At 39.4% G+C, this 22,981-nt stretch overlaps 1 protein-coding gene and 2 long non-coding RNA genes across 4 annotated transcripts; 2 read left to right on the top strand and 1 right to left on the bottom strand.

The window, feature by feature from the left end:
• The first annotated feature begins 419 nt into the window (after window positions 1–419).
• On the top strand, window positions 420–12,170 carry kdf1b (keratinocyte differentiation factor 1b). 2 transcript variants are annotated; one of them, XM_084920028.1, is made up of 4 exons: window positions 420–623; window positions 1,547–2,498; window positions 2,609–2,695; window positions 9,737–12,170. In XM_084920028.1, exons 2-4 carry the CDS (start codon window positions 1,553–1,555, stop codon window positions 9,829–9,831), a joined length of 1,128 nt encoding a protein of 375 aa, XP_084776154.1. In that variant the 5' UTR covers window positions 420–623; window positions 1,547–1,552; the 3' UTR covers window positions 9,832–12,170. The 2 variants fall into 2 exon arrangements, with proteins under 2 accessions (XP_084776154.1, XP_084776153.1); XM_084920027.1 differs by having other exon boundaries at window positions 420–2,498.
• A 1,989-nt stretch (window positions 12,171–14,159) lies between these two features.
• On the top strand, window positions 14,160–20,627 carry LOC146362529 (uncharacterized). The gene is made up of 2 exons (XR_014799274.1): window positions 14,160–15,381; window positions 18,173–20,627. It is a non-coding gene; the product is annotated as an uncharacterized LOC146362529 (long non-coding RNA).
• On the bottom strand, window positions 15,346–21,533 carry LOC146362528 (uncharacterized). The gene is made up of 3 exons (XR_014799273.1): window positions 21,461–21,533; window positions 18,133–18,614; window positions 15,346–16,805 (listed from the first exon to the last, which is right to left on the bottom strand). It is a non-coding gene; the product is annotated as an uncharacterized LOC146362528 (long non-coding RNA).
• Between the last annotated feature and the right edge of the window lie 1,448 nt (window positions 21,534–22,981).

Here is a 22,981-nt window from a genome sequence, read left to right as displayed (position 1 = left end):
TTATGAACCATAATAATAAAAGTCATACGAAAATATTGGTTAAAGATGTACTTTATTTACTCGCACTGTTGTTACTAAATTGTTCTCTCAAATATATGTAAAAAAAAAAATATCAGTATACTTTCATGCGGAATATCCGGTAATTCAATGACCAGTGTAGGTGACTTGACGCTGGTTCACAGATAAGGACAATAACCACCGGAAATGTGTTAAAAAAAAATAAAAGTGTAAGAATTACCTTTTATAATGGTAGGCTGGGTATAACTGTGTTTTAACTGTTGTTGTTTTTTTTTTTATCATTGCCTTCCTGAGAAAAGTTAAGACGCCCGTGATGCGCTATTATCGTGCAAGATACAAAATTACATTGGCAATTTGATGTACATTTTATTTTGTGAGTCACTTACAACCGGAAGGCCAACCTCTGGCTGTAGCTACCTGGTGCGCCTCTTCTACCTTGACGCTCAGGTACACAGATTTGGTCGAAAACTTTGTTGAAACTGGCGTTTTGGGGCGAAATTCATACACGAAACGTTCGGAATGGATTACAATAAATAAATACGTACCATAAAGTGGAGAATCTAGCATTAATTCGGGAGTCGGCCGGTGGACGCACCGCGTAAACTGTGAGTAATGTTAGGTGAGAAAGTCCTCAAATGGAGGAAACTGCCGCAATGACAAGTCGCCATGAAAGCGAAAATAATATTTGTATTTGAGACGAAATTCGAGCTCATATGTTCCTAAAGTTACCGTCAAATCGAGTTTGTGATTAGATAAAGACAAAACCGCAATACTATAGTCCCGTTTGACTTGTTTTTTTAAAAGCTAAGTCATACTGTTGATAAATGTCCAGGCGTATATCGTCACAACACAGGTTGCCAAACACTACTGAAGAATTGCTTCATTGGGAGTTAATTGTCGTTTTCTAATAAGATTCATGTAATAAATAAATAAATAAATACAAATGTAAAATAATTATAATTTATAATTACACCTTTTTTTTAAAAAAAATTCGGCATTCATTCGTCTTTACTCAGGTTGTTTTAATGACTGGCGAAATAGCCACACTTGTTGTTAAATTAATTTTAATGAAGGCTTCTATTTTAGAATATGGCATTCAAATTTATAAGATATCCATAGAGTAGCCTTCATCATTGTTATGTGTTCTTATTGAGTAAAAGGAAATAAAACTATATAATTCTGAAATGAATATAGGTGTGAATCATCAGGAAAGTGTACTCATTGGAGTTTCAATGAGTATTTTGTGATCTCCATGACATCATGCAGTATATTTGATATAAGAACGGGTAATTGTGTTTGACTGTGTGTACACATACTCCGTAAAACCTGTTGGGCTGCATTACCTGCCACCTGCGGATATTAGTTTAACGATTGTTTTGAAGAGAAATGCCCTCAGGTGCTTAGAGCACACTTATTTCCTGCTTGACAATGTGGATTTATAAGAAGCGTTTTGTTTAGCTGTACTATTTCAACCCTGTCTCATCGTTTAATTGAACCTCAGATGACCTCAATGTTTTCTCTGATGCAGTCAATCATGTCTGCTGGCACCTCCAGCAGCCTTACGCATGGTTCAGGACGTGGCGCAGGCCACAGGCTTCGGTCCAGCCGGAGCAACAGCCAGGGGTCGTCCTATGAAGAACGTTGTGTGGACCCAGTTGAAGACAGAGCACAAAACCCAGAGCCGAAAGGAGTCCACAAAGCTGACCTGAAGGATGCTAATGGCAGACAGTATGAGACCATTGGCTTCATTCCTGGCTCAGCTGAGCCATCCACTGCAACCCAAACCTGCAATCCATGCGCTTCTCCAAGAAGCTGTAGGACTTTTATATGTAGCATACTTACTTGCGGCCTGTACAGGGTCTGCCAGAACTCCATCCTCGCTCCATGCCTGGCACCAAAGGAGAGTTCACCAGATGAACCAGAGAGGTTGAGTCTCCAAGCTATGAACACAAGAGACTACAAAGAAGAGTACACTGCAGAAGAACCCTGGTTGGAGGATCTCCACATTGCTGGAGTCAAAGTGGACAGCACAATAGAGTATTTAGGTGCTAAAACCAATCCTCCCACTTTGCCATACGTGCCACCTCCTGGTGTTCAGACACTGCCGAGCCACCAGTCGCTGCATGAGTCTATAAGGATTGATGAATGGGAGGATGGGGAGGAGAATGTGGACTCCCTGATTACTAAGAAGCTGCTGGAGCTCTACTCTGAATATCAGATTGAAGAACTGGCCCGGTGCACCTCAGACTCTGTGTTCCTGAAAAAGAGCAAGGCCATCAACCAGCTCATCAACTCACTGGCTGAGGAGCATAAAATGGATGAGCAGGAGGCCGAGTGTCGGCTAGTGCGTGGAATCATCCGCATTAGCACTCGGAAGAGTACGAAGAAGAGGCCGCACATCTCCAGGAATGAGAGGACACTGTCGGACAGCGGAAACGAGACGATGAGGGAGAGCGAGTCCTTTTCAGTGAGCAACAACAGTAAGTCCTGACCGACTCCTTTAGTACAGAAATATCAGAGTTCCTGCCGGCATCTAGGAAATGCTTCAGTGCCATCAAGTAACAATCTCATTTTTCTCTGTTTACCTAAGATGACTACAAATCAAATCCCAATATCCAAATATCAGATTTGACCTCCTCTGATCAGTGTGCCAGGGAGATTTGGAGGAACAATGGAGGTAAGAAATCTGCACTATTCTGCTTTGTTGAAAGTCTGTCCTAAACGAGCTATTCTGATAAAGTCAATTTATTAGACTAGCTCCACTGTACAATAGACGATATAAGCCATTCAGTGCCAGTAAATAGAAACTGCAAGTAAAATCCGCAACTCTGCTGAGAGACATTGCAGTCATGGTGTTACATAACATTCTGAGTGGTTTATTCATTATCAAGACTGATTATAGATGCTTCAGTCACCATGAGGTTACATAGATGAGGCCTGCTAAGGCTCTTCTATGTACTACTTACTATATACTAGAAGTAGGATGTGGGAGGGGCACAGGATTCAATTCAATCATTCAAGTTTTCTTTACATTTATACTTTCTGTAACTTTTCTGTTTTAGAGCCTTTATGGATTAAAAAATAATGTGCATCAGTGAATGTTACAGTCACACTTTGTCACATATGTGTGAGCAGCTGTGCGGTTTCATCTCTCAGTAAGTCGGGAACAGACATCTGCTGTTTTGCACCAGTCAAAAAGTAGCTTTTGGAGCAGTTGCGTCATTTCTATTGAGTTGCTTCACTCAGTTTCAGTGAGCGTGGAGCCCCTGCAGGTGGGGCACTGACAACTAGGTAAACAGTATGAAGTGAAATTAGGTCAGTATTTAAGTGATTTTCCAAATTATTTTGAACCGTTTTTATTGTTAATGATTCATAAAAAAATATTATTGGGGCATGAACGTTTTGAAGCAGGACATGCCAGAACAGGTTTGAGAACCACTGCTTTACACTAACAGTTCATCTGTGAACTTTATGACTGAAGAAAATTTAAAAAGAAATCATATCAAACTACAAGCTACCAAACATAAATTACACTGGCAGTGTGGTTGGATTATTTAGATAACCGAAAAGAAAGCTAACATTTGTGATTTTTGACTAATCAATGTTTTTCATGATCTGGCTTTCACAATTATGTGTTTTTGTCATTAACTGATAACTGAGTTCAGGCAATAGAAAAGTTTTGTTTAGAAATAGGTTAGCACTAAGTTAAATATTTACGAAGACTAAGGAATACGTTGTTTTGTTTTGTTTTTCTAAAAGCATTTAGCAATTGGCAAAACTAAGATTGACATTTTCTCACACCTTTGTTTCCTTTCATTCTCTTTTTTTCACGGCCTAATTCATATGTAATTAAGTTTGTTATCACAAATCAAATAAAAGGGAATCGGTGGGAATTACAATAGCTAAATAAAACATCCTAAATTGTATCAAAGTTGTACTAATTGCTTTATTCATGGGTTAATGTGAGATTCTACGTGTGGGGTACAGTGTAAAAATTAAGCATGGGGGGAATTCACTAGAAAGAAGACCTGTAAAAATTTGTTTTGTAAGCTACAGTAGATTTGTTCTTTTTGCATACAGGCTGTGATCACCTGAGCTGTGCTGTAAGCTCTAAGCTTTATTGCTCTCTGTAGTGTTAACTGAATTCAGTAACATAATCGCACAGATAAGCTTAAAGTGATAAGCACAGTTTCACTTTGCTTGGTGTAACATTGATCATCAAAACCATAGCTTGCCCTGCACCAGTACAACATGCATTACTGTAAACTTTACCACAACACTGCAAACTAGCTACTTTAGCCTGCACTGAACTGTACTGAATGGTCTATATTTTCATCCAGCCTTATAATAAAAATGTATGCTACAGCTATACATCATGTTTGATCCAATATCTAATTTTAAAACTCCAGCATACTTCAGAACCGTACCTAAACATTAAATTTCAGATTTATTAGCTGTCACTGAGCACTTTGAAAATGTTCCCTTATATTCCTCTCCTGTCTTCTCTTTCTTACCATTCTTTCCATCTTTGAGAGTGAGCTTATTGCATATTTGTATCCTTGACAATATAGCCGCTGTACTACATATTGTGGAACTGTTTGTGTTTGGTGCTGGGCTGTTGGAAACATTTCCAGATGGCTGCCATTGATAAACATTACTCCACCTATGCTTGTTTGTTTTTTGTAGCTCTAGCCAGAGTGGCAAATTTGCTGCCATCAGCAATAAGTGTGATGAGAACATAAAATAATATGGATCCTAAAGAGTTCTATCTTTTGCCCAAAATGACCACAGTTTACCAACAAGGGGTTCACGCTATTGGCTCAGACTATCCACTATGAACTGATTGGAGTGAATGGAGATAAATGGCAAAAGTGGTTCTGGACTGAACTTATTTCAGTATTTTAATAGTCTTGTTTTTTTCTTACAAATAAGATAAAATTGCACATAATACAGTAGCATTGTGCTGTATATTGATTAGGTGGAATGAGATTTGCAGCAGATTGTGATTCCCTTAATTCAAATAGCTAGCGAATAACTAATAACAAATAACTAACTTATAATCATGGTAAACTCACAACAAACATTTCAACCAACTTGGTTCGTTGCAAACAGTTCCTGTTTGATGTATGGGATTTAAATTACCGTATGAATGCCCCGAAAAGCGGTTTATGATGGGTCATGTCACTTATACTTACAAAAGAATATTTAAAAACAATTAAAACACAGTTAAAAATAATTAAAATCTGAACTGCAGTACTGTGTAGCACTGCTTTAGCTTTTCTCATATTTCTTTATAGTTTTGATGAAAATAGGTGCAGCGATTTATTGAAACATGGGTAAATGCAAATACCATATGGAAAGCAAAAGCAGAGTGTACACTTCTAACAAGTTTGGAATGACTATCTTTATTCTTTAAAACAGCCTAAACTCTGTTCTTGTCATTTTTAATCTACAGGATTCTTGAAAAACATTCCAAAGCTCATATTTGGATGTTTGCTGCCTTTTATTCAATTTTTTCTTATCAACTTGATCTCACGCTGCTTTAATAATGTTTAATTCTGAGGAGGCCAATCCATGACTGACAGTGACTCCATTAATGCTTTTACTGCATTAGCAGTGGGTTTGTGATTGTTGGTGTGCTAAAAAAATAATAATAAAGTCATTGCCTGTTAGATGATTTTAGATGGTTTTACATGGCGGTATCTTAGATACTTTTAAGTGTTCATAATTCCTACAATTTTGATAAAATTCTTAGCACCACAGGCTTAAATGCAGTCCCATACCATGACAGAGCCTCCATTGTGTTTTACAAATTAATTCTTAATAATAGTAATGTTGGAAAAATTGGAAAAACATATATTTTGTCTTTAAATAAGGGTATGATCATGGTCTACTTTTTGTTGAGCGGCGCTGGTTTTAACAGATTTTGGTTTAAAAGGTGTAGCACGGTTATTAGCACTGTTGCCTCACAGCAAGAAGGGCCTGAGTTCGATTCCACCACCTAGCCAGGGCCTGGTGGTGGTCTTAGGGATCATCAGGATATTTTTTTAGTAAATATGAAACAAGCCTTTGTGTTCTTTTCAGTCTGCAGACCAAAACTTGATGTCCTTTCTCTTTTATATATTGTGGAATCATGAACACTGACTTTTAAACTTTTTTCTTTTGTGAGTCATCGGTGCAATCTTGGAGTAATTTTGATTGGCTGGCCACTCCTGGGAAGGATCACCACTTTTGCAATTTTTCTCCTTTTGTAGAACTTATTGGAGTATCAAAGTCTTAAAAAGGCCTTTGTCACCCTTTCCAGACTGATAGATGATAAATGTCCTTGACTGTTTCTTATCTGTTCTTAAAGTAACTTCAGATCGTGGCATGATGTCTTGTTTTGTTTTTGGGGTTTTAGATCTTTTAGCTGGCTTCATCTGAAACATTTAAATAAAGTTTATTAAGCAACACAGAGTGTGTGTATGTTTTGCAGAATTTGAATCTGAGCAGAGAGCATAGCCCTGTACAATTAAGAATTCGTCCTGCTACTTCTGTCAGTACTAGGGATGGGTACCGGTATCCGGTGCCATGATGGCACCGGTTCTGACATAAACGGTAGTAACCAGACCGAAAAGCAGCGCACATTTCGGTGCTTTATTTCGGTGCTTTTTTTTCCTAAGATGTCATACACTTTGAATTCTAGCCAATCATTTTACGTTTCCGAGGATAGTAGGCGGGTCCAGGTACGTACGTTCTTTTAGAACAGAGCTACAGATTAAAAATGCCCAAGACGAAGCGGTCAAAGTCTGGCTGTACTTCACAGCAAAAGATGCAAACTCAGCAGCCTGCAACAAGTGCTTTAAGGTGATACTGTGATACTGTGCAAAGGAGGTCACACCTCAAATCCGATGAAACACCTGGCGACGCATAGCGTTTTTTTTTAAAAGCCGGGAAATGCGCCGTATTTGATAGCTTGCTGCGAGACCTCACACCGTGCACATCTACTGCGGGTGTGGTGCTTGTTATCAGACCCGGAGTTAGCAACATCCCCCAAGAACCCGAAGAGTACAGTCCTGGCCCCTAGCCCTGCCAGTGTAGCAGAAATGATGATGGCAGCAGCAGCCGTTCTTCTCTGCGTGAGTAGCTTAATGTTGTTCGTGTGTAATTTACGTTGAGTAGGCTAACCACGTTATTAAATTAATGCATGTAAGGTGAACTAGCAAACACCGTCGTAGTTACATGCGACTGTCTTCTTGTTTGATGGCAGATACTCCCTTCACCCTGGCCAAAAAGGCTAAAATGACCAAAGAAAAAGTGGAAAACAGTTAAACATGAGAGGTTTTTGGACAAAGTTTGTGTTTTTTCCATTGTTTAAGCACTGCTTCCAGCCAAGAGTGATACCATATATGCCCTATAGCTGCAGGAAAGGCTAATATTGTTATCTTTTTACAAAAAAACAGCTGAACATGGGAGGTTTTTGGACAAAGTTTGTTTTCTCCATTCTTTAAGCACCGGTTCGAGCACCGTTTAAGCACCGGCACCGTTTCAAAAGTACCGGTTTGGTACCGGTATCGGATAAAACCTAAACGATACCCATCCCTAGTCAGTATTCACATCATCAATAAACTCTGGTTCCACTGGCAGCCATTCATGCCAATGGCAAAATGTTGCCTCCACAATGTTAGATAATGTGGTATACCTTGGATCACTAGATCATGAATCATTTCTCTCCTTTTTAATACTTTCCTCATCATTCTGGTGCAAGTTAATCTTGGTTTCGTCTGTCCTTTTTTTATTTTTATTAGGTTTTTAATGTCTAATTAGCACTTCTGTTCTTGAATGTAACCAGTGGTTTGCACCTTATTGTAAATGATCTGCATTTCCATTCATGAAGACATCTCTCGTTTGTAAGACCTTGAGTGTTTTTGACTTGGTTACTTGTTCTGAAATCACATATATTCTGTGGTCTTCCGAAGCTCTTTAGATGTCATATTAACAGATCCAGTGAAAAAGGTCCAGTCTTTTATCTGTGTGATTGGTCATGAAACAACAAGAAAACAGGCTTCACGATGACGATGAAACTGACTATTAGTCAATTGTCTAGTTATTTTCATGCTTCTAAAAATGAGGTCCTATAAAAATAGCTGTAATTTCTGAACTGTTAATTCAGCACTTCTGTTAAACCTTTTGAATTAAAACTGAAAGTTTGCACTTCAATCATATCTTGGTTGTTTGAGCCGGAAGCAAAACTACAAAACATATCATGAAGTTATGCTTATCTGTATAACAATAGCAAGCAATTTTCATCTTTTATATAAAAAAATATACATACAAGTATTAAGTAGGTAAGAAACACAATTCAAGAACATTTGGAAAAGGTTCACATTTAATAATAATAATGGATTGCATTTATATAGCGCTTTTCTAAACACTCAAAGCACTTTACAATTCTGCTATTCATTCACTCTCACATTCACACACTGGTGGTTGTAGCCACAGCTGCCCTGGGGCAGACTGACAGAAGCGAGGCTGCCATATCGCGCCATCGGCCCCTCTGGCCATCACCAGTAGGCGGTAGGGTGAAGTGCCCAAGAACACAACGACCAGGACAGACAGAGTTGGGGATCAAACCGGCAACTTTCCGGTTACAAGATGAGCTTCCCAACCCCCTGAACCACGGTCGAAATTTTTAATGGACCATCCATCTAAAAATTTCAACAAAGAAGTGCGTTACAATGTACAGGTGACAGAACCATGGAAGGGTACAACACCGTCACATGTGGAACTAAGCAGTAGTAGCACTTGCTGAGATCTTGAAACATTCACATACATATATTTCCACTCCTGTGTAGAAAGCTTACACCACTACACCAAGAGTAGCAGAGTAGTTTATTGAAAATATGACTTCTGTGAAATTTTAGAGATTTCTATAGCCATGAAATGAACACAGGCCTTTTGACACCAAGAACTCATGTTTCTAAGTAGATGGTAATTCACACCTGATCTGAGAAATGAGAAAAGGAACTAACAACAATCGACAAAACTAAGCAGTTATTAAGACCTTTAACAGCAAGTGGTCTTTAACCTGTGAAAGGCACCGCTCTGGGTGAGCAGGTGGCGTGGACACCTACGTTTATGAATGCAATAACCTGAAAACAAGCGATGTAGGACCTTCAAATTGATACAATAGGTGCATCTACTAAAAATCCAGGACGAGTTTGAATCTCAGCAACCTTGAGCTCAAGGTCGGAGGTCCAATTTTCTGAAAACCTTGCAAATGGAATAACTCACAAACAAGGTGACGTAGCATTTTGAAATTGGTATGTCTACTAGGAGGCTGAAGGGTAGCACTGGTGGTTGCCAGTGTTGTTATTTGATTGTGTCCTTCCCTGCAGTGTGAGTGCTGCCTGTAGATGAGTGGAACAGTATGAAACATAGTCAGGTTTGTGTTTTGCATAACCCGTACACTGGTTTAAGTGCATCCTCTTCCATTTGTATGTGAAGCAAAACAAACAACAGGAAACCACACAGCAAACTTTACTCTTGTGTGTCAAAAAACAAGTACTGTTGTTTGCTTGGATCGGTATTGAAAGTATCAGTTTTGGTGACTTTACTCTTACTGCCACACAAACATTATGTGTATTGTCTGTATGATATGCAAGGAAGCAAAATGAGTCTGCCACGTTTGCATGTTCATGCTCATGATAGCTTGTCTTTCTTTTCTGTGTTCTTGCAGGTCACACTTCTAGTTCCCCGACATCATACTCCACTTCACACACAGAGACAAATTCTTCAGGTGTCCCGCTGATCCGCACCTATGTGAGAACATGATTCACTCACCACATCTTTCTTTATTTATCAAACTCTGTCCAAAAGGTGACATACGGGACCTCGAAAAGAGACCCTACTTGCACATATGAGTGCCTGGCTGAGCCAAGCTGTTTGCAGAGACCGTGGCTTTGCTGTGGCAAAAGGAAAATGTGAAATTTCACATTGTCTGAAGGACTTCAGTGAACTCAGGGCTCTGTGTGTAGATATTTCTGGTTTATAAATGTTATGTTTGTGTTTGAAGGATTGCTTAATAGGGAGCTTGCCCTGCAGGCAGACGTCATCAGCAGCTCTTAGGTGTTGTATCATACATGTTGTATAACCGTCCCCTCGTCCTTGAAGGAGTTAGGATCCTAAGAGCTTGCTCTGATTTTACTCTTAGATTTAAAGTTTGTCGTTGGTGTTGTTTCTGTTGTTTTGCACATTTCAAATGCCTTCATTATTGTTGATTTGATTTGATGAGTATGTGTTTGCTTTCAGTTTTTTGGTTATGTCGCAAATATATAGTTAATGAGTCTACATAAAGTTCTGATAGTTTCCAGAATTTGAATAATTTTCTAAGTGAAGCACCTGGTTGGTGTCACTGCATACTTTCTATGTAGAGGAAAAGTAGAGTTTTCATTGTAATTGTATTGTGTTTCGTTACGTCCAATTGGAAATACAAGTTGAAGGCTGCAAAAAAAGGCCTTCAGGTGGTGTTTTTTTTTTTAATTTTATATCATTAGTTAATATTCAGACAACATGGAATGTGTTTTTTGTTTTTTCAAATCAGTTTATTATTTGTTTCAAAACATGAAGTTCATACAAAGCTGATAACTCTGAAGCTCATATCTTAACTGTGTGCTGGATACATTTTGATTGTGACTGTTTTACCGTTTGCTTTCAATTCTCAAATATTATGTGAGCCAGCGTGATCTGCAGCTACACTGTAGGTTGTATCGTGTACCGTAACTTATTAGCGATGTTTATCTCAAGCTGACTCATGAAGTGAAGGTGTGTTTTCATGACAACAAATGTACTTGCTGTATTTACCCTCGGGTCCTGACGGGGATTTTCCCAGCTGAGTCACTCAGTCCATTTTTTTTTTTGCCCTTTAGCATTATCAGTTTATGGTTACAGTTGTTAAGGAACATAACTGTAGTAACTTAATACAAATGGTAAACTAGTTCACGTATTCTGCAATGTGTCACCCACAATCTGTTTTACTTGCATGTGTAAAGAATAAAGTTTTTTTGTAGTCATTCTGTAAAATCTTCCAGAATACTTGAGGTTTTTGTAGTGCCCAACCCCAGCATGGTTAGAATGGAATGATGGGAAACTTGTTCTGGTTTGGACCAACAAGACCAACATTTAGGTGAAGTAATGAATTGCTGACTATATCTATCAAACTATACTTCTTACTTTACTGAAAGGGTTGAATTGTTTGGTGAAGCCTTTTGCATTTTGTTGCTAATGACACATTATAGCTGTAGCTGATCGAATGTTTGGGTGTTTCTCTTTGTTTTTCTCTTTTTCTTTTTTCAGCAGAAATATGTTGTATCAGGAACTAATCTCTGATATCAGATGTGTCTTTTTTAAACCAATAAAGATTATGAAGTGGAACAAAAACAGGATGTTTTGTTTGTCACAGTATGGCCACATGAGGGAGTCAGAGCGTGCATTAGAGAGTCTTTCCTCTCTTTCTTCCTCCTGCAATAATAAGATCATGTGTTTTCAGATTTTTTGTTTATTTATTTAAGTAAGCAGCTAATGAAATTTAAAAAAGGGTTATATTTTGTGATTTTCGTGACACTTGTATGAACACTACATTCAGGAATGACAAAAAGACAAAAAGCATCCCTCTTAATAAATGTAACATTTTTGTATTGGATATAAGGTTATTTCATAGACAAAAAATGTTGTACTCATAAACATACAATGATTAGTGTATAATTATGTCTTCCAACAAATTGATGTATTCCAGTTTGTGGAAGCCGACATGTTCACAGCCATCTTAAAAACAGCGGACGAGATGGACTTTGCATTTCCAGCTAATCGCGTTTTATTTAACTAGACACCAGCCACATAAGTACTATGCCATAAGTTACTTTTGATTTAAAGATCACAAATATTGATTTAAAACTCTGTATGACCCTTTAACATTTGTGCATGTATACTTTCATCATCTCTTTCGCCTTCTCCACCACTACTCTCTTTGCTTCCTCATTTCAACCTCATCCTCTTAAATGCCAACCTTTCCCTTAAAGATCTGGGCATTCATTTTTTTCTTCTTTTTGTTTTGCATATTTTAATCAATATTTTATTGTTGTGGTTTGCAGTGTCTTGTGTTGTTTCGTTTTAAATTTGTTTAATAGGAAAAATCTGAAAATAGTTAAAAGTTGAATTGTAAATAGTTGGTTTTTCTATTTTATAATTTATTTTTTTAAATGTTATGTGGAGTGAATAAATAAAAGCATATTTATATAATAAACATATATACATAGAAAACACATTTTTAAACATTAGTAATTAATTTTGTGCATAATTGTATATTGTTGTTAATAATAAATTAATTAAAGCAACAAAACAACCTGAAGAGCCGCTTGGGAGCTGAAAGAGCCGGCTCTTTTTAGTGAGCCGAGCCGAAAGAGCTGGTTCTCTAAAAAGAGCCGGAATTCCCATCACTAGGTCTTTGTGTGGAATCCGTTTACGTGCTCTCATTTACTGTTTGGTGGTTGTTGAAATAGTTTTGTGAGCTTTAACCTGAGATTCTGGCGTTTCTGGCAAAATACATTTATATTTAAAAGTCGATTCAGGATTTAATGAATCGATATCGCTTTATTCAAGCTACTCACCTCTCTCTAACCACCTGCACTTTCAAATGTAAACACGGACTCTGGACCACGGCCAATCAGTGTTGCCAACTTAGCGACTTTGTCGCTATATTTAGCGAGTTTTCAGACCCCTTACCGACTTTTTTTCTAAAAAAAGTCGCTAAAAAAAGACATGAAAGCGCATATCGCTTTTACTCTCAACAAGCAGCGGGTGCTGTAACGCAGTCAGTTCTTCTTTTACTCTTTTACTCTTATGCTGTTTTGTGGATCACAAGGTTTAAAAATTCTTGTAAACACACACACACAAAGTAACTCCACCAGAGTGCCTATTTCGGGTCACTTTTGCCGGTCCAAGCCCGGGTAAAGGAGCAGGGTTGGAATTGTGACATTAAAAAAAACAATAATTGCTAAAAGAAATTTAATTTGTAGTTCTAAATAAACTCTAAATGCATTTAGGACGTTTTTTACTCACTTTATGTCTCTTCCACGATGTTATTTCTCTCTCCAACAACTAGGTTACAATTAGATTAGCATGACCAATTATGCAAATTAGGCGATGACGTCATTTGGCGACTTCTAGTGACTTTTAGGACAGCCAATAGCGATTTTCCTTACTGAGGAGTTGGCAACACTGCGGCCAATCAGAGAGGTCCCGCCCCTGACTATCTTTGATTGGTTTAGACCACGATAGGGACATAATGCCTGTTAGTTGTTGACCACACGGAGACTTTCAAAGTTGCGGAGACCAAGGATTTTTTTTAGTCGCCCCATTTAAAAATTCGACCAAATTGGTCGCACTCTATAGCCCTGTTGAAGTAGCAACAGGCAGAGGCAGTCGCTCCATGTATCGGTTGTTAAGCTTAACGTGGGAGTGCTTTACAAACATTCAGAGATGAACTTACACACTTGCTTTTCTTCTCTCTGGGACAACAGTCTCAACCAGACTGCCGACAGGTCTCGTACACCACAGCCGCTCTATCACGTGACACATACTGCTCCGACATGGTAAGATATGAGCTGGGTTATGCCATGTTGCAAGTTTTGTGAAGTGCTTTTGTGATATTTAATGGATCGGATTACATGTTTTATTTCTCTCCGATATCCGATCCAATAATTTAGGTCAGTATCAGACTGATACCGATACGTAATATCAGATCGGTCCATCTCTAGAAAGAAAGTACATTTGTTTAAAAATGTAGGGAGTAAAAGTAAAAAAAAAAGTAGTCACAAAAAACTACTCAAGTACTGATAACTTAAAATTGTACTTAAGTACAGTAATGAATTTATACTTGGTTACTTCCCACCTCAGCTCATTATAAATATATCATAGAATAAAGGCTATTCTACGGTGGCCCTGAGAGGCCAAACGGACTGCAATTTCAGAAAACACTTGCAAAAAGAAAAACGCTGCAAAAAGAAAAACACTGCAAAAAGAAAAACACTGCAAAAAGAAAAATGCTGCAAAAAGAAAAACGCTGCAAAAGCACACACAACACAACGGAAATGTTTCTGGTAGTGATGGGCAGATGAAGCTTCATGAAGCACTGAAGCTTTTCATCCAATTGGTTCACCCCAGCGCAAAGCGTCTTGAAGCTTCATTTGCTCTAGTAGGACATCTACTGGACGTAAAAATATTAGTTGGCATGAATTTGAAGAGTGTGGCCTTTTGCACACAGCCTGTAAAAGGAGCGTGTAAAACATCTATATTGTAGTGATGGCAGTATACTGTGTATATTTATACTGGCAGTATGGAAAATGATTATTTGGAAATGCTTAAAATGGAAATGATCATTTACTGTGAGGTGAGGTGTGGTTGGGGTGTGGACAGTGGTTGTGCTTTTGTAACATTGAGGTATGGACAGCTACACACTGAGGCTTTGAGCCTCAGTCCTGCCCACATTTTATTCTGTAAAAACTAAATTTTCACTGCTTTTATGGCCTTTTTAGTGGGGAGAACATAGCTAGGATTTAATGATTTAACAAATCTTTTAAATCCTTTGTCCTCCACAATGCTAAATGGCTGGGAGTCCTCAATCACCATGCTAACCAGGTCTTCATCTATTTGAGATTGCTCTGCTGAGGAAAGACAACAAAAACAAAGCACAAATATAAATATCACACACGTCACTTATTGCATTGCATAATATTGTTATATTGCCTAAGCATGGATGAGGTGTTGTTGTTATATCCCAGCTCCCTGGCACATAGCAAACACTTCACCTTGTACAAAAGTACAGACAGCTTAACATAAGTTTTATTGCACCATCAGTATTATGAAAATACAGCTTCTGTAGAAATTTACATACCTTGTTGGGAGGAATAAAATCAAAATGTTCCCACACGGGGAGGACATCCTCCTCTTCTTAGCTGGCTCCATTCTTTCCTGACTTTCTCTCCTCACTCTCATAAACTTCCAAACTGTCTCCAAACTCTCACTAACCGCAACTCTCCATCAAACACCCACATTTTGAATGAAGTCTGAGGGGTTTATATCGCTGTCATAGCTCGCGGCAAAGTTCGAACCACTTCATGAAATAGTCACGTGGTACAGCCGGGCAGCGAGGCTTCGGACGTCATCATTTTCAGCTCCTCCCATAAATGAAGCAAGCCTCGATACGCGCATCGCGGAAACGCCCCCTAAATTACTCGACACAAGCTTCGAAGCCTCGATACAGAACGTCACATCACTAGTTTCTGGGGAGACAATAACCGGACGGACCAGTTGCACGAACCAAAACATGTATGTATGGCTGTATCCCAATTCAGGGTCTGCAGCCTTAAAGTACGCAGCCTTAACGGTCCACAAGGGCCGCGTACTCAAAGACCGCTGAGGCCGGAAGTGCGAGGCTTGTAGGCTTGTGAAATGGGACGGTCTAGCCTCCGTCGCGCTGCCCAGGTTGCCTAGCAACCATGATACTAACAGCTGGAAACGTTTCATACAGCTTTGTTTGACAGAAATGAAGGAGAATATATTTTGTTCATTTGTTTCTACATGAGCTTTGTGTGATTTGATAAGTATCTGAGGCTGAGACCACAGGACTGTAAAACATGATTGTTGGGCTTCATTTCTGTACTGAACAGTCATTTAAGATTAGCTAGTAAATAACAATTAGCTAATGTTGTTCATGAGACTAAAGTCATCTCACTTTGGTAATGTAAATATAATATGGCCAATATTATATTAATCATTATTAGTTATTACAGCAGTGAACATGAACTCTGTACCAAACACTGAGCTTCAGTAAAGATTCAAGTTGCATTTATTTATATTTCCTATCACCTTAAATCTTCACTTAAAGACAAGTATCTTTGAGAGTGTATCTATAGATGTATTATATATAAGAGACAAATATTGTTCATTTAATATGTTGGCATTACTAAATTTGGCTCAATGCTTATATATGTGTAAAAAGCAAATGTACGAGCTGTGAAAACTGTTTCTGATAGAATGAAGAGTAGACTGATATATTAAATATTCCTTTATTGGGTGAGAAAATCAGACCATGTCATAACTGCTTTAAGTCATACAGAATAGATATCAGAGCTTTAAACAGGCTGACTTCTGCTAAATGGGTCAAACTGGGCAGAAAGTATACAAACACATAACATCCTTATAAAATATGATGTAACACTATAGATCAACTTACCTCAGAATATATAAAGCATATAAACAATTACAACAATATGATGCAACAAACACAGCAGTACTACTAATCCAAAATACTCAAAGCTTCATAGAACTGAAACAAACATTTATTTTTAGGTCCATTCTGCTGCTGATACATACTTTAGGTTTCTGAATATTAAACTTATTTCTGCCTTTCATAGTGTGTAACTTGAAGGCCCTGAGTACTTTCTCCCACACTGAAAACACTGGAATGATAAAATTATTTGAAAATTACCTAATAAGACTGATTCAGAACAGACAATTAGTTATAACTTTCCTAGCAGTCCTTCACAAACAGGGAACAGTCTGTCTATTCTCTCCATCTGTCAGCTGCTGCTGGCTCTTCCTCCTCCTCTTCCTCACACACTGCTGAGTTTGTCCTGGTGGATCATCAGGGGTGCAAAGCCTCACCGATGATGTGCAGCAGTGGGTCCCTCAGTCTGTCCTCACTCTGGACACTTGCAGTTGTCACACATGGAAATCAAATGTGTGATAAGCTGCAGGATTCAAACACAAGTGTAACTTATAAATACATGTTCATACTTTTATTACACAATCAGAGAGAAAAAAACAGAGAGAGAGTGCAGGACAGACAGACAGGTGACAGTCTCACTGCTACAAAACAGCACAAGAGAAGGAGGATTTAGTGTTTGTGTTATTACGAGTGCTCAACAAGAAGAGTTCCCAGATGGTACAGTGGACACATGTGTGACTCCTGTGATTAAAGCATCTTTCTTTCAGCTTAACGAGTGAACCGCCAGCTCGTTCAAACACACGTTAAAGCCCGTTTGGCTCGACACCACCGAACAGAGGCAGCAATATAACATAGCTAACATTAACAGTGCAGTGGATCCTGCTTGTGCTGTGATATTTGGCAGCATTCACTGACTTTCAGCTTGTGTTTGTGGATATATGACTGACTTTAATTATCCATATAATCATCACATTTTCTGTAAGATTAATGTCAAGTATTGAACGGCGTATATTTTAAAGTAAGGCTTTAAAACCCAGTTAGTACTAAAATTGCTAATGGCACTTAACTTTGCCGGTATGTGGCCAACAGTAATGTTTTAACGTTCTTCTTTATTAAACATTTGCACATAAATAAGTGACATAATATTCAGTACTTACTTTAAAAAAAGTTTACTCTTCGTGCGCCCCGCTTCTGCCGTTTTTTTCCGGCAAAATTATCCACACCACCGCCGCGCTATAAAGTCTTGGATATGTTGGGCCATGGAGGATACACCAACCCATCCTTAAGATTCAGGAAAATGAGGGCCGCATTTGGAGCAGCCTTTGAATTGGGACAGCCTTCGTTGCGTCGCTGTGACCTAATCGGCCTTAAAATGCGGCCTTTAAGGCTGCAGACCCTGAATACAGTGCACCTTAGCATATGCTACTTCCGGTGGGGAAACTCCTGTAGGGCGCTTTGTTTTCCGGTGTGATACTTGCTCTTCAGTACACCACTGAAGCCTATGTAAGTAAGGTTAGGGTTTTATTGTTTTTAGCGTTTTAGGCTGAGAGTTGCTCACAGTAAACCAGTGGCACCAAACTTGGCAAGAGGTTTGAATTAGGGGTGGGCGGTATAAATAGATTACTGTTATGCAATTTTGTGGATCACAAGGTTTAAAACTACTAATAAACACACACCCACACACACAAATTAATTTCACCAGAGTGCCAATTTCAGGTCACTTTTGCTGGTCCAAGCCCGGATAAAGGAGCAGGGTTGGAATTGTGACATTAAAAAACAATAATTCCTAAAAGAAATTTAATTTGTAGTTCTAAATAAATTCGAAATGCATTTAGGACATTTTTACTCACTTTCTCTTCCACGATGTTATTTCTCTCTCCAACAACGTAGGTTACAGGTCTGTAGACGACGCTATCAACATGGCTCTACACTTCATCCTGCAGCATCTGGACTCCCCAGGAACCTACGCCAGGATCCTGTTTGTGGACTTCAGCTCTGCCTTCAACACCATCCTTCCAGACCATCTCCAAGGCAAGCTTTCCCAGATGAATGTGCCTGATCCCATCTGCCGGTGGATCACTGACTTCCTGACGGACAGGAAGCAGCATGTGAGGCTGGGAAAGACCATCAGCACCGGCCTCAGGGCTGTGTTCTTTCTCCTCTGCTCTTCTCCCTGTGCACCAACTGCTGCACCTCCATCCACCAGTTTGTCAAGCTAATCAAGTTTGCAGATGACGCCACCGTTATTGGACTCATCTCGGACGGGGATGAGTCTGCCTACAGGAGGGAGGTTGAACGTCTGGTGTCCTGGTGCAGCCACAACAACCTGGTGCTGAATGGCCAGAAGACAGTGGAGATTATTGTGGACTTCAGGAAGCACACAGCCCCACTCCCCCCCATCATCCTGACTGACACCTAGAGCAGGGCGATATGGCCAAAAATATTTATCACGATATATATTTGAAAATTTGCGATAACGATATAACTGACGATATAATTGATGCGAGACAAAATACAACTCCACAACATTACTAGCGCAAAAAGACAACCTTCCATTTACTTTCACTTAAACAAGAAGCTGGTTTTTATGTACATTAAAGCTTTATAAAAATGTAACAGTGCAAATAGAAATTCCTTGCTGAAAGTTTAACCAAAAGGCATTTCCAGTAGAAATGGGCTGACATATCCTGAGCATAACCATGTATAATATCCACTGAAGTTAAAAAGAGGTGCTTTGCAACATTAAACTGCAGTGTGCAGTACGTATTTTTCGGACCATAAGGTGCACGGGATTATAAGGCACATTAAGCGAAACAAAGCAGTCAGATAAATCAAACTTTATTAAACTCATTCTTCTTGCTTCCTCCACTTCTGTACCATTGATTCATTAATGTTGAATTCTCTGGCAGCTGTTCTATTCCCATGTTGTTGCAGTATATTAATGACTAACCTTGTATTGTGGATGGATTATCTCAGTTGTTCTCCTGCCTGAAGTTTGGTCCGTTTACAGCATCCTGCCATGCGATTGCATTTGTCTCTAACTATCAGGAACCTTAACGTTAACTTTTATAAGTGGAAAAGTGTTAGTGTTCGTCCTCCAGCTTCACTGTGCTACTGTTATGCTAACATAGCTGTGTCGCTAGCGATCACGTAGCACATCATTATATACCAGCTAGCCCAACTTCAGTAATCCTACAAACGTCACTGCTGTTTAGTTTCCTGTCTTCATTTATGTTGGAAGTGATAGCAGAGCTGTACATTTGAATTTTTTCAGAAATCTCTCAGTCAGAACATGCAATATCGTGCTTGGGTAACTAGCGAAACTAGCGAGCTAACTTCCGCTAGCTTCCTGCTAACTTCTAACTCCTTTAATGTAATAAATTTTGTTTTCATGGATGCCTGGAAGTTAAACTTCATAGTTACACCTGGTAAAGCAGCAATGCTGATCGTTTTATTAAAGATGAAAGAATTTAGACAGTTTTTAACTCTCAGTGATGCTGCAGTGTTCGTTTGACCTGAAGCTTACAGTTTTTTACAGCTTACAGAGTTTAGGACCCAGATTACTCCCAGATTTAAGAGCATCTTAGTCCGACAAATACGACAATAACGACGGCCGCTTGCATGTTCTGCAAAAAAATGTGCTTTGTCGTGTATCTGACGGACAAACACCAAACCAGTTCCACATCACTGAAGTTGCACCATTTTTACAAACCAATTCTGGTTTCACTCAACAATCGGCCATGTGCGTATGAAAACAAAGGCACTGCGCATGCGCGTTTTACCCATATTCTATCGCGATATTTCATTTTCCTATCGTTGCCTAACATTATACCGGTATTACCGTGAACGGTATAATATGGCCCAGCCCTACTGACACCCTCATCACCTCTGTGGACTCATTCCGCTTTCTGGGTACCACCATCACCCAGGACCTGAAGTGGGAGCCCACCATCACCTCCGTCATTAAGAAAGCCCAGCAGAGGATGTACTTCCTGAGGCAGCTGAAGAAATTCACCCTGCCAACACGGATGATGATACAATTCTACACTGCAATCATCGCGTCCATCCTCACCTCCTCCATCACCGTGTGGTACGCTGGAGCCACTATCAGGGACAAACAGAGACTGCAGCGTGTTGTGCGCTCTGCTGAGAAGGTGATTGGCTGCAGACTCCCATCTCTGCAGGACCTGTACACCTCCAGGACACTGGGGCGTGCAGCTCGGATCACAGCTGACCCTTCTCACCCTGGACACAGTCTGTTTGACCTGCTCCCCTCAGGCAGGAGGCTCCGGTCCATTCGCACCAGAACCTCTCGCCATAAGAACAGTTTCTTCCCCTCTGCTGTTGGTGTTACGGGTCCCAGATGTGAAGACCACAATAACAAAAATAATACAAATCTGTAAAAATAAAGGTAGAGTCTTAGAGAAAGAATCACAGGAGCACTCCTATCTTTTCCCGAATTGCGTCTCTTATTTCCGATCAACAAATATAATTTACATCCAGTGCTTTCACTTGTCAGATATGCTCAATAACTGTAAAAGGTAAATAAAAGGCATTTGGCAAATATATGTATCTATGGTCATTACATTTCTCCAGTTTACACTGTTAATTACACTATTCCTTCACTCATTTACATCAGCAGTGCAGATACCATATAATGCCTTAAACGTCTTATTGCTCTTTCTCACATATAGGGCAAACTCAAAATAGCTTATCCACAAATCTGATATAAGTGCATAAATCTTACTAGATTAGACAAAACACACCTGAATGTATTACTTTGCAATGTAACAACATAAATGTACATTCATTCTTAGCTTATTCTTAACATTTCCACATCACTTGAACCATAAAGAGTATATGAGATATTTTAAACTCGAATAATCTGATGTCAGGGCCTTTACAGTTAAATTGGAGCACCACACACAGATATTTGATTGTTAAATGGAGTTTACCAAGTTTAAATACATCCCGCGGGCTGGCGAACTCCGCGGTAACTCTCGCGAGACTTGGGGCTGCGCGGCTCGCCTTTACCACCGCTCCTGTGCCGCGCTTCAGTAACTTTCAACTAAACCCCACTTAAGGTTACATCGGCGGTGTCAACATAACTCTCAGTAAACACCGAAGTAGAACGAGGCACAAAACCCTCATACACTGTATTTTTAAGACGATACTGACCTGTAAAAATAAAGGTAGAGTCTCAGAGAAAGAATCACAGGAGCACTCGTATCGTTTCCCGAATTGCGTCTGAGAGGACAGGAAGTTGGTCCGCTCTAGGCAACCGCGGGCGAACGACTACAGTGTCAACATTTCCGCTTATTATTTCTCACTTTTACTCTCCTCAATTGTTATGGAATACACGTAATGAATGTAAAATAATAATTGTCTTAATTGCTGGCATATGTTTTTCTTAAAAATAATAAAATTTACCAAAATGTGGTAGCACATTTGTGTTCACCACATTGGACTCATGAACAATAACCATATGACTGTTCCCACCACTAACACATGACCCTACGCTGTGTTCACTGCATCATTCCATGTTTGGCACTGATCACCACCTGCACTCATGTATATATCTATCTACTTAGCACTTTTAATTCTTATTTTTATGTCTATTTAAGCGTTATATGACAGTATGTTTGCACTAAGTACCGCAGCAATTTCCTAATGTTGTAAACCTGCTCAACATTTGGCAATAAAACCCTTTCTGATTCTGATTACAATTACATTAGCATGACCTATTATGCAAATTAGGCGATGACGTCATTTAGCGACTTCTAGCGACTTTTCGGTCAGCCAATAGTGATTTTCCTTTCTGAGGAGTTGGCAACATTGCGTGAGGCTCCTGGCTATGGCAGCCGTAATGCTCCAGCAATCCATCAAGCGATGCGCCATCATAGCTTACCAAAGTCGTACTAAAACATTTTTTGACAGATTTCTATGTGCCGTGTACTACATAAAATCGGTTCGAGGTCAGAATTCATACATAAGGCACACTGTTGATTTTTGAGAAAATTAAAGGATTTTAAGTGTGCCTTATAGTGTGTAAAATACGTTATACAGAAGAAAAGAATATATCACGATATATATCGTTACCGCACATGCTTAAAATTATACCGTGATATGGATTTTAGGCCATATCGCCCAGCTCTACTCCCCAGTGCCATCAGCAGTCATGCAGTCCCAAACAATGACATCTCACCACCATGCTTGACTGTAGGCAAGACATAATTGTGTTTGTACTCCTCACCTGGTTGCCGCCACACAACCTTGAGAACCATCTGAACCAAATACGTTTGTCTTGGTCTCATCAGACCACAGGTAATCCATGTCCTTAGTCTGCTTGTCTTCGCAAACTGTTTGTAGGCTTTCTTGTGCATTATCTTTAGAAGAGGATTCCTTCTGGGATGAAAGCCATTTGATGCAGTGTATGAGCACTAACAGACTGACCCTCTACGCCTTCAACCTCTGCAGCAATGCTGGCAGCACTCATACATCCATTTTTAAAAGACACCCCCTGGATATGATGCTGAGCATGTGCACTCAACGTCTTTGGTCGACCGTGGCGAGGTTTGTTCTGAGTGGTACCTGTCCTGTTAAACTGGTGTGTGGTCTTGGCCCCCATGCTACAGCTCAGTTTCAGGGTGTTGCCAGTCTTCTTATAGCCTAGGCCATCTTTATAGAGAGTAAAAATTC

Source organism: Perissodus microlepis, chromosome 22 (assembly GCF_051167445.1).
Source record: "Perissodus microlepis isolate ML-2025 ecotype Zambia chromosome 22, ASM5116744v1, whole genome shotgun sequence".
Taxonomy (NCBI): Eukaryota; Metazoa; Chordata; class Actinopteri; order Cichliformes; family Cichlidae; genus Perissodus; species Perissodus microlepis.
The sequence above is the reverse complement of the archived record's forward strand: the minus strand, read 5'-3'. Positions and strand labels throughout refer to the sequence as shown.

Excerpts from the sequence above, each read along its gene's own strand:
- kdf1b (XM_084920027.1), top strand. The coding sequence starts at position 1,520 with ATGACCTCAATGTTTTCTCTGATGCAGTCAATCATGTCTGCTGGCACC. Across the intron at positions 2,499-2,608 it reads CTTTTCAGTGAGCAACAACA|ATGACTACAAATCAAATCCC; the intron begins GTAAGTCCTGAC and ends TGTTTACCTAAG. Across the intron at positions 2,696-9,736 it reads GATTTGGAGGAACAATGGAG|GTCACACTTCTAGTTCCCCG; the intron begins GTAAGAAATCTG and ends GTGTTCTTGCAG.